The sequence below is a fragment of the Telopea speciosissima genome, unplaced genomic scaffold (assembly GCF_018873765.1).
Source record: "Telopea speciosissima isolate NSW1024214 ecotype Mountain lineage unplaced genomic scaffold, Tspe_v1 Tspe_v1.0012, whole genome shotgun sequence".
NCBI lineage: Eukaryota > Viridiplantae > Streptophyta > Magnoliopsida > Proteales > Proteaceae > Telopea > Telopea speciosissima.
Genome location: NW_025317348.1, coordinates 1,217,165 through 1,231,463, shown reverse-complemented (window position 1 = coordinate 1,231,463; position 14,299 = coordinate 1,217,165). Strand labels below are relative to the sequence as shown.

At 47.5% G+C, this 14,299-nt stretch overlaps 1 protein-coding gene and 1 long non-coding RNA gene across 2 annotated transcripts; one reads left to right on the top strand and one right to left on the bottom strand.

The window, feature by feature from the left end:
• Positions 1-5,913: 5,913 nt before the first annotated feature.
• LOC122647160 lies at positions 5,914-7,365 on the bottom strand. The gene is made up of 2 exons (XR_006330815.1): positions 6,527-7,365; positions 5,914-6,489 (listed from the first exon to the last, which is right to left on the bottom strand). It is a non-coding gene; the product is annotated as an uncharacterized LOC122647160 (long non-coding RNA).
• A 4,420-nt stretch (positions 7,366-11,785) lies between these two features.
• LOC122647151 (NADH-ubiquinone oxidoreductase chain 1) lies at positions 11,786-13,646 on the top strand. The gene has a single exon (XM_043840640.1). It carries the CDS (start codon positions 12,965-12,967, stop codon positions 13,262-13,264), a length of 300 nt encoding a protein of 99 aa, XP_043696575.1. The 5' UTR covers positions 11,786-12,964; the 3' UTR covers positions 13,265-13,646.
• The last annotated feature ends 653 nt before the right edge of the window (positions 13,647-14,299 follow it).

Here is a 14,299-nt window from a genome sequence, read left to right as displayed (position 1 = left end):
TGGTCCAACATCAGTAATAGGGATTCGATCCAGCCGCGCCTCCCCCTTCCTGCGGCTACCTTCCTTGAAAACCTAGGCCGACTCACCTCACTCCGCTCGCCTCACTACCTACCCCTAAAGAAAGCAGGGCACTCACTACAGACTGCTCTGGCATACCTTGCTAACCCTGCCTTGCTAACCCCGCTGGCTTAGAAGACCTGAAAGAACCCGTAGGAAGACTTCCAGACCAATAAGCACGTCCTAAAGAGAGGAAGGACTATTAACGGGGATTATAAACTGCCCCCTCAATCGCCGGGGAGGCTATATTCTCAATCGGCGAAGCCTCGCTACAAAGCTAGGGAGGGAGACTTCTTCTTCTTTCAAGTGAAGAAGAAGCCCACCTCCCACAGGATAAGCCCCTTAAAGTACACTTACTGATTGACTAGCTTGAACTTCTCTTACTGCGGAACGCTACGCTCTCACTGCCGATCGCCTCTGGTCGCCTCGGAATTCTATTCATTCTTCTTTACCGCGCTGCCTACCCTTGATAGTGATAGTGGGTTCGTTCCACTCGTTTCGGTGAAACTCACTTCGATCGCCTCACTGCCTCCACGCCTCTGATGAACGGGAGGTCGGCGGCCTGCCTTGATCGCTTACTGTTCACGGTAGAGCTAGTTGCCCTTACTTGCCCTTATCCATTGGGCTTACCGATCGCTACTGCCCTTACACTTCTACTTGGGCTTACCTTTGAGCTGAACGGATTGCTTTAGAGCCTTTACACGGATTGCGTTAGAGCCCGTACTTGGCACTGACCGAAGAGACATCGCTTAAGAGACATCGCAACGCACGGTTAGCACTACTTGCTTTATAGCCCTTACACGGGCGACCTTACCATGTGAGACCGAAGCACGATCCCATATCTGCCATGATTCATGGGATACCTGACACTCACTACGATCGCCCAAGCCCACCCTAGCCCTCCCTCTGCCCTGAGTTAATTAAGACTTTCTGTGCATCTACAAGACACTTTATGCTATGCAATTGATTCAATAAATGATGGGGCGATTGAGCTCTAGAAGTCAATTCGCAAGTGCCCGCTTCGCTTGGCTTCGCTTGCTTTGATGAAGTTCTCGCTTGCTTTGATGAAGTTCTAGTGTTAGCTGCCGCGCTGCTGCATGCCTTCTTTTTCGATCGATCCGCTGCTTCAATGCGCTTTAGGTTTGTTTTCTTTCTTTACCAAGCCCACCCACCGCCCTTGCTTGCTTGCTTTGCTTTCGTCGCCCTATCATCTACAATCTTTCGCTCGCTCTTTGTCCCGGGCCTGTCTGGTGTCCAACAATTAACCCCGGCTTTGAAGGATTTTTTTTTCCTGTGAGGCTACACCGATCAGGGAGATAATAGGTAATGGGTCGGCCGGAGACTGACAACCCCACCAAGAAAGGAAATCAGCAGCCGTCTGGTCTGAGGTATGCATCCTGACTCTACTTTAATAGAAGTCCGACATATAACGGGAAGAGGTTTTCCGGGTCGGTCTCTCTCTCCGTTTTCTAGCAGGCCTTCCTTCGAAAGAAAGACGTTCCCCTCATAGTGGGTGAGGCGAGCGGAGTTAGGAAATGAATGAGATAGAAAAGGTAGTGAAGACACATGGGAATAGATAAGCGAGTACTTGTAAAGCATGGGAGGACTACACTACACTAAGAGAAAATTCCATTGGGTGATTGACCAAGGGTGGCTGGTAAGGAATAGCACCCTTCTATTAGGAAGGAATAGAACCAATCGAAAGGGGATTGACTATGAATCCGCTGATCCAGAGCTAGGGAACAGGGCTAAGCGAAACTAAACAAAAATCATCGAGAAGGCTAAAAACGCGACGTTTAACATATATTGATCATGAGTGGTGGGTGGGTGTCGGGCACAAGCTATGATATCCGATCAAACGTCTGATTTAGTGCTGGAGTGTGGGGTCAATCCTTGTAGAGGAAAGAAGCTGACCCCATGCTCCAGGGAGAGCCCGAATCAATAAACTATAAAGACGTGCGAAGGGCTCGGTGAGCGCCTGATTGTCAATTGAGTGACCCACTTCTGCGACTTGTTGGTTATGCAGTTGATGGATCGCTGTAGGGCCAGAATGATTCACTACAACTTCCACTGTTGGCAGAGTTTGTGTCTGTACCTCCACCGAGACTTCCGATAGCATGAGACTGATCGAAAAGATTAGACCGAGAAATCTCCTTCTAAAGTATGGCGCTTTTTCGTTTGAGATTTCGGATCTCAGATTGTCATTCTGAAAGTGTGATTGCTTTTTCATGCTTTTGTTGAGCATGCCACACCGCATCGTTTGGCAAGAGTTGGGACGGGATTTGGAAGCCATAGTAGCAATGACTCCTTGTCTTTGACCAGAAATGCGATTGCTGGATATAAGAGTGCCGCAACACTTGTCTAATTCTGGCGGGCGATGAGGTCTCAAAATTGGCTCATGGTACCCTTTGAGAGGGGTAATTCGATGCACTGGGAGAGCGAGGGACACTGTTGCATCCTCCGGAGTGGCGTCTATACGGTGTGAGGTTTTTATTCCTTTGTCTCCTATTGAGGAGTCTTTGGAGCAGCATCTGGATGCATTGTCTTCTATCAATGAATTCTTGACGGGGAGTCGAGATGCATCTCTAATGGCGGACAGTTGGTTTATTCTTCTTTCGGAACTTTCGAAGATAGAAGTGTTGCCGGTGACAATCATGAAATTGTTGCCGCCAGTTGACGATGAGCCCCTATGTGTTGAGGATTGAGGGGGAAAGAAGCTTTTATCAAAATCCTTTGATTTGCGTGCAAACGAGGGAGGGCCAAAGATGGAGGTCGGAAGCTCCTGTTGTCTTACTGCATCTTCATCTATCTCCATTAGCTCTTTTCCTGCTCCTACGGAGCTCCTTCTTTTTTCAAAAAGAAGCCACTCTTTACCGGTTTGGCAACCCGAATAGCCTCGATACTTGCTTTTAAAGAGAAAATATCCTAAAATCGGGTCCAATTGGTCAAGGGCTTGTAGCGTAGTGTTCGCCCAATTTCATTGTTGATGAAGCGAAGACTGATCACCTTTATCCGTTGAGACGAGTGGTGAAGCTACGAACCTTTCGTCACCATCAATCTTTATTGAATCAAAGGGTGGGAAAGCCGTTGACTCGGCTCTCTCGTCCCTCAGGCGCTCTTAGCTACTTGGTTTGTGGGCCCTGACAGGCCCCCTCATGTACACGTAGTCCAAGAGGGTTCCAAACCTGAGTTTTCACGAGACGATAGCCACTCATCTCGTATCTGCTTCCGAACGTCTTCAGGGAAAGATTTTAGTCATTGTTCCCTTCGAGGGTCGTTGAGATACTCTTTATGCTCACGCAGGAGCTGCATCCTGCGTTACGCCTTTAGCGACTTTTCAATCTTCCTTTGAGGGGATCCTGAAGAGGTTTTTGTCCTTTTCGTCTCCTTCTCCACCACGCGACGCTGCATCATGGAGATAGATCGTCTGCCTGGGTATAGTTGAGGAGCTTTGGAAATAAACTGCGTCAAAGCGTGAAGAGTGTGGCCGGGTATAGAGTATTAACCACACGGAAACATACACGCCAATACAAAGCGTCATTAACCGATCCTTCGATCATATCGAAACCTTCGGTCAACAGTTGAATCCTTAAGACTTCGTTTAGATGTGGGTCGGTCAGAGACACAGGGAAGTTTGGAAAAACAGCGAAATAAATACGTCCATCGTCAAGGGATGCAGAGATCGCGCCAATCAAGGCATCGGAAAACTGACGGTGGCGACAGTCTAGAACACACGCAAGGTAGCATTTGCTTCTTTAAACCTTTACGAGTGAAAGGCGAGATACCCACTTGCAGTGCTCCAAGATGCACGAATTTGTATCCAGAAAGCTTTTCAGCTTCTTGGAGTTTAGCGTAGGAATGGAAAGGCTATTCTCACTCCATTGTGAGATCTGGGTAAAACTCTCCTCTATCTCAACATTGGACACGCCCTTGAGGCCGAAAACCTCTAAGTACCCTTTTGGGGTATACACGTCTTTAGGAGTATACACGTCTTTCCATTACGTTCACGGAAGAGGACATGCTGCTCGGCAGGGCAAAGCACAATCGCCCGTTATATCATACTGGGTACATCGGAGAAGCACCATTACCCCGTGTGCAAGTTGATCCGGGATCGGCAGTAAATGTCATGCCGCTGAAAGCACTCGCCTTCCTCGAAATCCCTGCTAACCAAATGAGCTACACCAACATCACTATCCCGTAGGTATGATGCTAATACCCGAAAAGCAATTGGAAAGATCCGACTGAAGTGCCAGCTAGGGAGCCGTCAGTCCCAAGTTACCTGCTATGTCATTGAAACCGACACGTCCTACAATCTACTATTAGGACGACCCTGGATCCATGAAAATCTGGTGGTCCCCTCTACACTCCACCAATGTTTTAAATATGTTGGGGAAGAAGGGAAAGTGCATAAGGTCTTCGCAGAAAAGAGGCCATTCAGAGCCTCTGAATCGCACTGCGCCGATGCGTTGATGTACGAGCAAGAGGCAGAAGCCGAAGAGGACACAAATCCCGAACTTGTGATCGCTCGCAAACCGGAGGTGAGGCAGAAGAAGTACATGGTCTTCATCAATGACAAAACAATTCAGCCAAAGCCTAAGTCGGGTAAGTACAAGGTTAACGACGTACCAAACCCTCTTGCCAACAACAGGGCCAATAGATAGACGGTGAACATGGTTGCGCAAAGTATGCCAGACAGTACATTATTGTCACAAGGAGCTGTCACTTTTGTGAGAACATCTGGCTCTTCACGAGACCAACATGCGGCGCCCTCACCGTCAAGCGGAAGCCGGAATTCCATAACTTCAAAACAGAAGTAAGAAGAATGATGTCGGAAATGGGCTACGACTTCTCCAACCCATGCGTGCTTGGGAAAGGCGAAGGAATCTTGGCACCACTAGAATCAGTCACGAGGAAAGTCATGGAATCAACTTGGTTCACCACTGATCAGGGATTACACAACTTTACCGGATTGGGGTACCAGCCTACTCATTCGGACATGATAAGCTCAGAATCTGAGGGGTCATCGTTTTTTGAAAATGGCACGTATGAAGACAATGTGCAGTCACATGTAATTAGTATAGTGGTAGAAGATGCCTCATCTGATAACGAAGAAGAATTGGCTCGAGTCCGAGAAGCATACTTCTGCGACACTTAAGTCTAAGTGCCTATCCCAACATTGCAGCATGCTCAGGACATCGAAGACCCGAATGGGGCATTCTTTACAGTGCCGGCGAAGAACAAGAATGATGAGATCCTGTTCTACAGGGGTCCGTATCTACCTCCACCACCACCAGGGCCAATTGTCTCAGATGGTGTTCCAAATGTCGAAACATTCAATGATACGGTCAAGACAATGATGAGGAAGATGGGCGTCAGTTAAAGCGAGCCTGATGGATTCCACAACGGCCGGGGCATACAGGACTCACGTAGTGAGCCTTACATGACGAAAAGGCAGAAAGAAGATTGGTTAGAAGATCGGAGGCTGGGTCTCTCTCCTCATGGTTTGGGAGATCTGCCGCTTGACCTCCCTTCCCCGAAGAAGTATGAAGAAGAAACAGATCGAGAGTCCTCTTACACAGAAAGTTGGGATTCGAATATAAGCATACCCGACTTGTTCCCTTTAGCTGTAAACTGTACCACAGCGAAGCCATCGACGCCTCCGGGAAATGAAGAGAGGCTAATAGAGAGGCAAAACCAAACTAAGGTTGGAGAACTCCAAGAAAGATGGCCAATTGATGAGTCGCAACTGCTCACCGAATCACGCTCCCAACTCAAATGGCCGTGTCGTTCTGCTCAAAGAATCATTGTGGACACAATTGCCCGCACTGGTTAGAAGAGGAAGACCCAGAAATAGACTGGAGCGAGATTGACGGGTTCCTGACAGAGCCCGAGGAAGATTATTTTCGGGTAGTAACTGCAAATATGGTTTCAGTCGAAGAAGATGGGCAAGAAATCATGACTTGGGAAGATGACCCGCTCTTCGAGCCCCTCGAGAGAACCTGAAACCAGTACCACCCACAGATGATGAAGTTCGACAGGTTGACCTGGGAACGGAAGGCGACCCTCGCCCAATCTTCCTAAGTGCCAGCCTATCATCAGAGGAAGCTGAACAATACGTCCAGCTCCTTAAGGAATACTTGGACATATTTGCCTGGAGTTACGCTGAGATGCCTGGGCTAGACCCTGAAATCGCCGTCCACAGGCAACATATCAAACCAGATGCTAAGCCCTTCAAGCAAGCGCAACGACGCTTTCATCCACTCCTCATGGAGAAGATTTATAAATAAGTACAGAAATTAAAGGATGTGGGTTTCATAAGAGAAGAGAAAGATCCCGATTGGTTGGCAAACATTGTCTCAGTGACCAAGAAGAACGGGCAGATTCGGGTTTGCATTGACTTCAGAGACCTGAATAACGCATTCCCTAAGGTAGCTTGCTTACTCTGCCGATCACGGAAATCATGATAGACAATACCTGCGGATATGAACAGATGTCTTTCATGGATGGCTTGTCTGGGTATAACCAAATCCAAATGGATCCAGACGACGAAAGGCACACGTCCTTTAGAACTCCATTCGGTACGTACTGCTATACGGTGATGCCATTCGGTCTCAAAAATGCTGGTGCCACCTACCAACGGGCTATGATGCAGATATTTCGAGATCAACAACATAAAACAGTAGAGTGTTACGTGGATGACCTCGCAGTTAAAAGCAGAAAGAAAGAAGATCACCTCGCAGATCTACGAAGGGTCTTCGAGATACTTCGAAAGCACAACATGAGGCTCGACAGACCTCAAATTCTTTATGGGGGTAGTAACTGGAAAGTTCTTGGGGTTTGTTATTACAAAAGATGGAATCACAGTTGACCCAGCCAAAACTAAAGCCATCCTTGAAATGAAACCACCAACTAACCTCCGGGAACTCAAACGGCTACAAGGTTTTTTTATCCTACATCAGAAGATTCATCTCAAACCTATCAGGAAGGTGTCAACCGTTTTCACGCCTAATGATGAAAGGGATCGATTTCGTATGGGATCAAGCCTGTGACAACGCGTTCAAGAGCATCAAGCAATACTTAACACAACCACCAGTCCTAGCCGTCACCCACCCACCGCCCTTCCTTCCACCTTGTCAATGGAATTTCCTTTATAAGAACACAACACTACTGATCGCCTCTGATCGCCTGAACGGTCGTAATACCTCACCTAGCCTTCCATTAGCATTAGGAAATTAAAAATTCCCTAAGCGCCTTCCATTCCATTAGATACAGAAGCAATCCCATACCTACCATTCCCTTGACTCCTTGGATACCTGACATTAGATCCCATTCCAGCAGTGCTTAGATAGGTTTCGCCCATTCGAGTCGAGTGTTCTTTGACGATGGCATCATAGGCACAAACCAGGCCCTCGGTCCGCCCTTTACTCTAATAGGGGCTGCTTCGAATGATCGGGTTTCAACGGCTTCCCTAGCTGTGCTGATCTATCTGGCAGTTCACTACGCGCCGAATGATTCTTTGCTATTTCCTCTCTCTCTCTCCTCTCGGTCTGCCTGAAAAGAGTTCCCCGTAAGAGGGACAGTCAGAACAAGATGATGATTTGCGGTTTCATCAAACGGGATAAAAGATTTCGAAATTCGCCGATCATAGGTCAGCGGGTCAAGCGAGGGTTGGTCGAGCTGACTTTCGTTTCCTCTATCCAACGGGAGGAGGAGAAGCTGACTCGGCCTGTTCTAATTGACCCGGTCACCACTCCGACTACCGCTTTCACTATTCCTTAAGGCCGATGCAAACCCCTACTCTTGGCTTGCTTTCCACCCTTTAGCCCTTGCTTCAGCGAGACCGCTAGAAAACCATTCCTTTGCTGTCTATTCATTCCTCTCCGACGCTTACCCGACTGGGTGATCGCTATCCAATTGCTATTTTCTTGTATGTATGCATCAAAAAGGGGCTTCCCTTCTCATTCTTGTCTTGCTACTGCGACTGCGGCAGCTATTGCTTGCTGCCGAGCACCTGTATCCTTCGTCTTCTTTCCTAGGGTACCCTGCTTACGCGATTCGAAAGCCAGTTCCCGGGAGGAAGCCTTCTTTGTCACCTGTGACGGAAGCCTTCTCCTTTTCTGCCCGCTTGGAGCCCTCAATAGCTCAATCAAAAAGGTATGATGGGGTCTCTCCTTCCATTCCATCGTCAAGCACATCTTCCTATCTATGCGGGCTTGAGTCTGATTTCCCTTTTGCTATTGTACCTAGCCTCTCATAAGGTCGTCAACCAAGGCTTCCTGTCCATCTTCGGCGAGCCCCCTTCCTTCATGTGTGCAGATAGCTCTTTTTTTCCCTGATTCCCTGAATCTTCATTATGGAGCGACTGATCGCTTTGCTCAGATTCATGGACTCCTGATTCAGGAATGAGAAAAAAGGAGAGCAAACAAGCGGAGAACAAAGAACGGTATAGGGATAGCAGATCAAAGCCCGGTCTCCCGTCTAGCTTCAGGTCGATGTCACGGTACGGTAATAGGGAGCTAGAGGGCGCGCCTAGTTGTCTGGTCTCACTCAGCCACAGACTAGACCGCTCTCGCCGTTGCTTCTTTAGTAAGTTCTGGCGCGCTAGCGTGCTTATGGAGTTGCTTGGTCCTTTCGAGTGCTTGGATGGATCTGCGTAAGTGCCGGCAGTCTCGCCTTCCTTTCTGAGTGTACAAGAGCAAGTCTCCGTGAGCGACAGCAGCTCGTAGCTACACGATCACCTTGTCAGTCTAGTCTAGTGGGTCTGTCAGCTAGTCTTTCATTTCTCGCTCACTAGTCAAGCCAGTCTCTCTCTTGTTCCCGTATGTTCTCCTCGCTCCAAGCTACCAGTCCAGCTAGAAAGCCAACCAGAAAAGCCAAGAAAGAGCAAGTCTCGTGTGCACTGATTTTAAATCAGCCTGACTTTGCACCAAGTCGGAGTGACGAGATACCTCTTAAGCAGCTCGTTGCTACACGATCTGAAAGTAAGCTACTAAGCGTTCGGGCTACTAGCTAAGAAGTCAAGCTTTCAAGCCCAGTTGAAATGCCAGTCAGGAAGGCTCTCGGAAGGTTAGGAAGGACAGTAAGTAAGCTCCTCCCGCATACCTATAGTTGTAGCCGGATTGGCGAATAAGCAAACTCCGGCAACAAGCAAGTCCTTTCGCCCCTATTTGAGTAAGCTGATCTACGAGCACTCTCTCCCGGTGGTCGAGCTGATCTACGAGCACTCTCTCCCGGTGGTCGAGCTGATCGTAGAGCACCGTTGCCTTGACTCTGTTAGGGGCGCAGTAGTTTGATTGCTGGGGCGGAGTCCGCTTTCTGTTCAATAACTACGTAGACCAAGCGAACACTTTAAGCAGATAAGAATCCATCTAACTCTCTAAATTTCTCTGTATTGAGTCAACAAGGACGGGTTGCTTTGCCAGATCTGTTGGAGTGAAGAAAGATAGTACAGTAGGCGTTAGGCTTTTGAGTGATTCCATCCAATAGGGTGAGGAATCAGCTTAACTCAACTATCTTTCTAAGTGTGTGGAAGAAATAGTAAAGAAGAAGATAGAGGAGAACGAGTGAAGTATACGAAGCGAGTGTGCTAGAGAATGAAATCACTCATTCATTAAGAAAAGTCTTAGGGCTTGCTAATGCCCCTACGGTATCAGAGCAAGGAACAGATTGAATAGACTCTATCTTCTTTCCCTTCATGAGTACTGGAGACAAGGGGCTTCCTACTGGCTTTGCCCGGTCTTTTGGAATGGCTAGACGGAAACAGCCGCCTAAAAATAGAAAACTATTAGGAGTCAATAGTTTTGCTAATGTTCCGGTAGGTGTTAGGCTTTTGAGTGATACTCTTAAGGGGTATCCCAACATTTAGCAAAGGACGATTCCTCAAGGACGGAGATTGACACTGCCCCTACTCAGGTTATGAAGAGCATTAGGGCGGTTGTTATAAATGTTCATGGGATGCACTCTCCCGGCTGGATGAGAGTCACATGAAAGGAGGTTATGAAATTACTGATCGAAGAGGGTTCAGCAATTTCATAACCTCACTAATAGGAACTCCAGAGAGAGGGTGGTGAATGAAGATAGGAGTACTATAGAGAGTCACCGACTTCGAACACCCAAGCATAAGAGAGACCGGGAATCCCTAACTGGAGTAAGATACGAATGAGTTGAGGGTGCTGCTTCACCTTTAAGAATCACTTGCCGCTACCAAACGAGTAAGCTAAAGAATAACACCGCCCATTCTCTCCCTGCGGTCGAGCTGCTCGTAGACCACTCTCTCCCGGTGGTCGAGCTGATCGTAGAGCACCGTTGTGCGTTAGCATGCTTTGACGCGGGAGCGCGCTTATAGGTTGCGCGCGCCTTACTCATAATTGGGCTCATGGAGTTGCTTGCTTGTTCTGGTGATCGTAGACCACCCTTTGTGTTGTAGTAGGGCCGTTGCTTGTTTGGTTTTATTCGCTCCGGAGTTTGCTGGGAGTTGTTTGCCTCCTGGGCGCTGCTCCGCTATGCGCTATTCATGGTGCTACTGTAGAGAAGACTGAATTCGAAGATGGTTACATTCCGTGCTTTTGCTTTTCACCGCTGAAGAGACCTATGGGTCACTGCTAACCGCTTCTGGTCCCAAAGATTCGGGCTTGCTATTTCCGTTGGTTACATCTCTGAATCTTTTTTGTGCCAGTGACCGGTTTATGGATGAGTGCTCTTGGAGTAGTCGGTCTAGCTCTGAACCTACGTGCCTATGGCTTCGTTTCCCAGGAAATCCGTGCAGCGGAAGATCCTGAAATTGAGACTTTCTTTTATACACCATTCATCTTCTCTTAAACGAAGGTATTCGTGCTTGGATGGCGGCTCAGAATCAGCCTCATGAAAACAATTCCCTGAGGCGCTGTCAAGCAGTGGAAACGCTCTTTAATGGAACTTTAGCTTTAGCTGGTCGTGACCAAGAAACCACCGGTTTCGCTTGGTGGGCCGGGAATGCCCGACAACTCAATTTGTCCGGTAAACTACTCGGGGCTCACGTAGCCCATGCCGGATTAATCGTATTCTGGGCCGGAGCAATGAACCTATTTGTTGTGGCTCATTTCGTGTACCAGAGAAGCCTATATATGTTTTATGAACAAGGATTGATTTGACTTCCCCATCTAGCTACTGACGGTTGGGGGGTAGATCCTGGTGGGGAAGTTATAGATACCTTTCCATACTTTGTATCTGGAGTACTTCACAACATTTCCTCTGCAGTCTTAGGCTTTGGCGGTATTTATCATGCACTTCTCGGACCTGAGACTGAAGAAAAATCCTTTCCATTCTTCGGTTATGTATAGAAAGATAGAAAGAAAATGACAAGTATTCACTTAATCTTGTTAGGTATAGGTGCTTTTCTCCTAGTGCTCAAGGCTCTTGATTTTTGAGGCGTATATGATACCTGGGCTCCCGTGGGGGGAGATGTCAGAAAAATGACCAACTTGACCCTTAGCCCAAGTGTTCTATTTGGTTATTCACTTTAATCCCCCTTTCCCTTGGGGGAGAAGGATGGATTGCTAGTGTGGACGATTTATAAGATATACTTGTAATAAGAGATCATTGGAGGACATGTATGGTTAGGTTCCATTTGTATACTTGGTGGAACCTGGCATATCTTAACCAAACCCTTTGTTTGCATGGGCTCCCCGCGCATTTGTATGGTCTGGAGAAGCTTACTTGTCTTATAGTTCAAAGGCTTTATCTGTCTTTGGTTTCATTGCTTGTTGTTTCGTCTGGTTCAATACGCTTATCCCAGTGAGTTTGACGGGCCCACTGGCCCAGAAGCTTCTCAAGCTCAAGCATTTACTTTTCTAGTTAGAGACCAACGTCTTGGGGCTAACGTGGGATCCGCTCAAGGACCTACTGGTTTAGGTAACTATTTCATGCATTCCCCAGGTCATTTTTTGATTTGAGGAGAAAGAATGCGCTTTTCAAAAATGGTCGGAAGAAATGCACCGGGTTTCAATTCGATTTCCGGCTGGCTGGTTTTGATGCAAAAAAGACAAAACGGGATTGGATTTCCACTCATAAGGAAGGAAGGTTAGATACCTTTGACAGGGTTGTATTTTTGGTTGAAATGGGATGGTGTTCAAACTCCCGAGATGCAGTCTAGACAGCGGGCCCTCCCCTTTCTGACTGGACTGACTCGGGGAAGGGTCAATCTCCTCCGGAGCATGCTTCACAGCCACTCATTCGTCCTGACGAAAGGTATACGAATCTCTCTCTCAGCGATTCCTTTCTCCGCTAATCACCCCTTCCCAACCAGCCCGCCCGATCGATCTTGTAAGATCGGCGAATTCATAGGGGTTAATCTGGTCTGAAGTTGTCGGAACGAATCGTTTGCTTTATCGAACAAAGCTTTATTAGGGGGTCTTGGTTGGCCCCCTATTTTCAACCATTACAGCTGGCGTCGACCAGCTTTGCGATACGGACGGACACGAAGAAGAACGCAGGCAGCGGAAATGCAAAAGAGAAGAGCAAAGATTCCCGACCCAGAGCATGTTATTGACTCAACCACAAATATGTTGAATGAAGGTAGCTTGCTTACTCTCAGCCACTAGTTAGAAGGAAATCCCTTGACTTCGCTTATGCTCAGTCAAGTGAGGCGGGCTAAGATTCCATTCGAAGTAACGTAACAGGATTCGATGTTGCACCATCTTCAACTCTTCTCGGGATCCGGAGTTTTTCGAGAAAAGGTCCCATCCTTCAATATCATGATTGGGTCGACCAGGCCAGATCATGAGTGAAATATCATGATCGGGTCGACCAGGCCCGATCATGAGTGAATAGAAAATCGAAAACGTACATAGCTGTTCCAGCGGAAATACTTGGAATAATTCTACCACTTCTACTAGGAGTAGCCTTTTTAGTGCTAGCTGAACGTAAAGTAATGGCTTTTGTGCAACGTCGAAAGGGTCCTGATGTAGTGGGATCGTTCGGATTGTTACAACCTCTAGCAGATGGTTCGAAATTGATTCTAAAAGAACCTATTTCACCAAGTAGTGCTAATTTCTCCCTTTTTAGAATGGCTCCAGTGGCTACATTTATGTTAAGTCTGGTCGCTCGGGCCGTTGTACCTTTTGATTATGGTATGGTATTGTCAGATCCGAACATAGGGCTACTTTATTTGTTTGCCATATCTTCGCTAGGTGTTTATGGAATTATTACAGCAGGTCGGTCTAGTAATTAGGGGGGCGGCCGTTCGGTCGCCTATGATACTAGGACCAATGGGTCAAAAATGGGTTTGTGCCGCAGGTGTTGAACGATCTACTCTACACAGGTGTGGGCTTACAGGGCTAGGGCTCATAAACCCTTTCTTTCATTCATCAATAGGGCCCTGGTCGGTCACTTTTCCGGGCCGGGATCGAGAAGTGGAAGTCATAAAAAAGAGATGTTTCTCTTCGCACCTCAGATCAAGAGGAAGGGTAGCTTGTCAAGCTGGCCTATATGTTTAAATAAAAAAGAAATATAAAAATATAAAAAAAAAGATTCGCTGTCTTTTAACCGGCTGTTCTTCTTTGTCAACGCTACTAAGGACCTATAGCCTACTTTACTTATGAAAGAGGGTTATTCAAAAAGGAAAAGGCGCTACTAACCCCGTATTATCAATTAGAAGTAAGCTGCTGAGTTAGCCTAGCCTACCCTACTATGGTATAGTATAGTAGGCGAGCGAGTTAGCGAAGACGCTTAGGCTAATAGAGAAGAGAGCGTCGGTGCGTAGCCTTCATTCTACTACGCTACGCAAAGGTTACGAAGTCACTTAGCTCGACGTTAGGAGAGTCAAGGGGGAACGCCATACCTACATAGAAGAACCGCTGTTCGCTGACTTTCTAAGGTCTAACCTTTCGCTCCCCTACTGAAAAGGGGCAAAGCCGCTTCGCACCACTGATAGACTACTACAGATTCCATTCAAAAGGCGCTACTTAGTTTCGCAAGCCTTTGTCATTGTCAGTCAACTAAGTAGGGCCTGAGGCCCCCTGCGAATCCGTAAATCTGAGGAGCATGCCGCAAAAAAAAAGGATGGTCCCCCCGGAACGGAACAAAAAAAGAAGTACCCCCCATCATGGTGAACCTCTCCTTGTGATCGGGATGAGGTAGATGCCTCCCAGCCGGGGGGCGGATCGAATCGGAGTTTCCTTAGGTAGCCACCGACCTACAGTTATCCTTAAACTTCCGTGCTTGGTGGAGAAGAAGCGAACAAAGGTACGCTCGCTTGCTGTCTTGT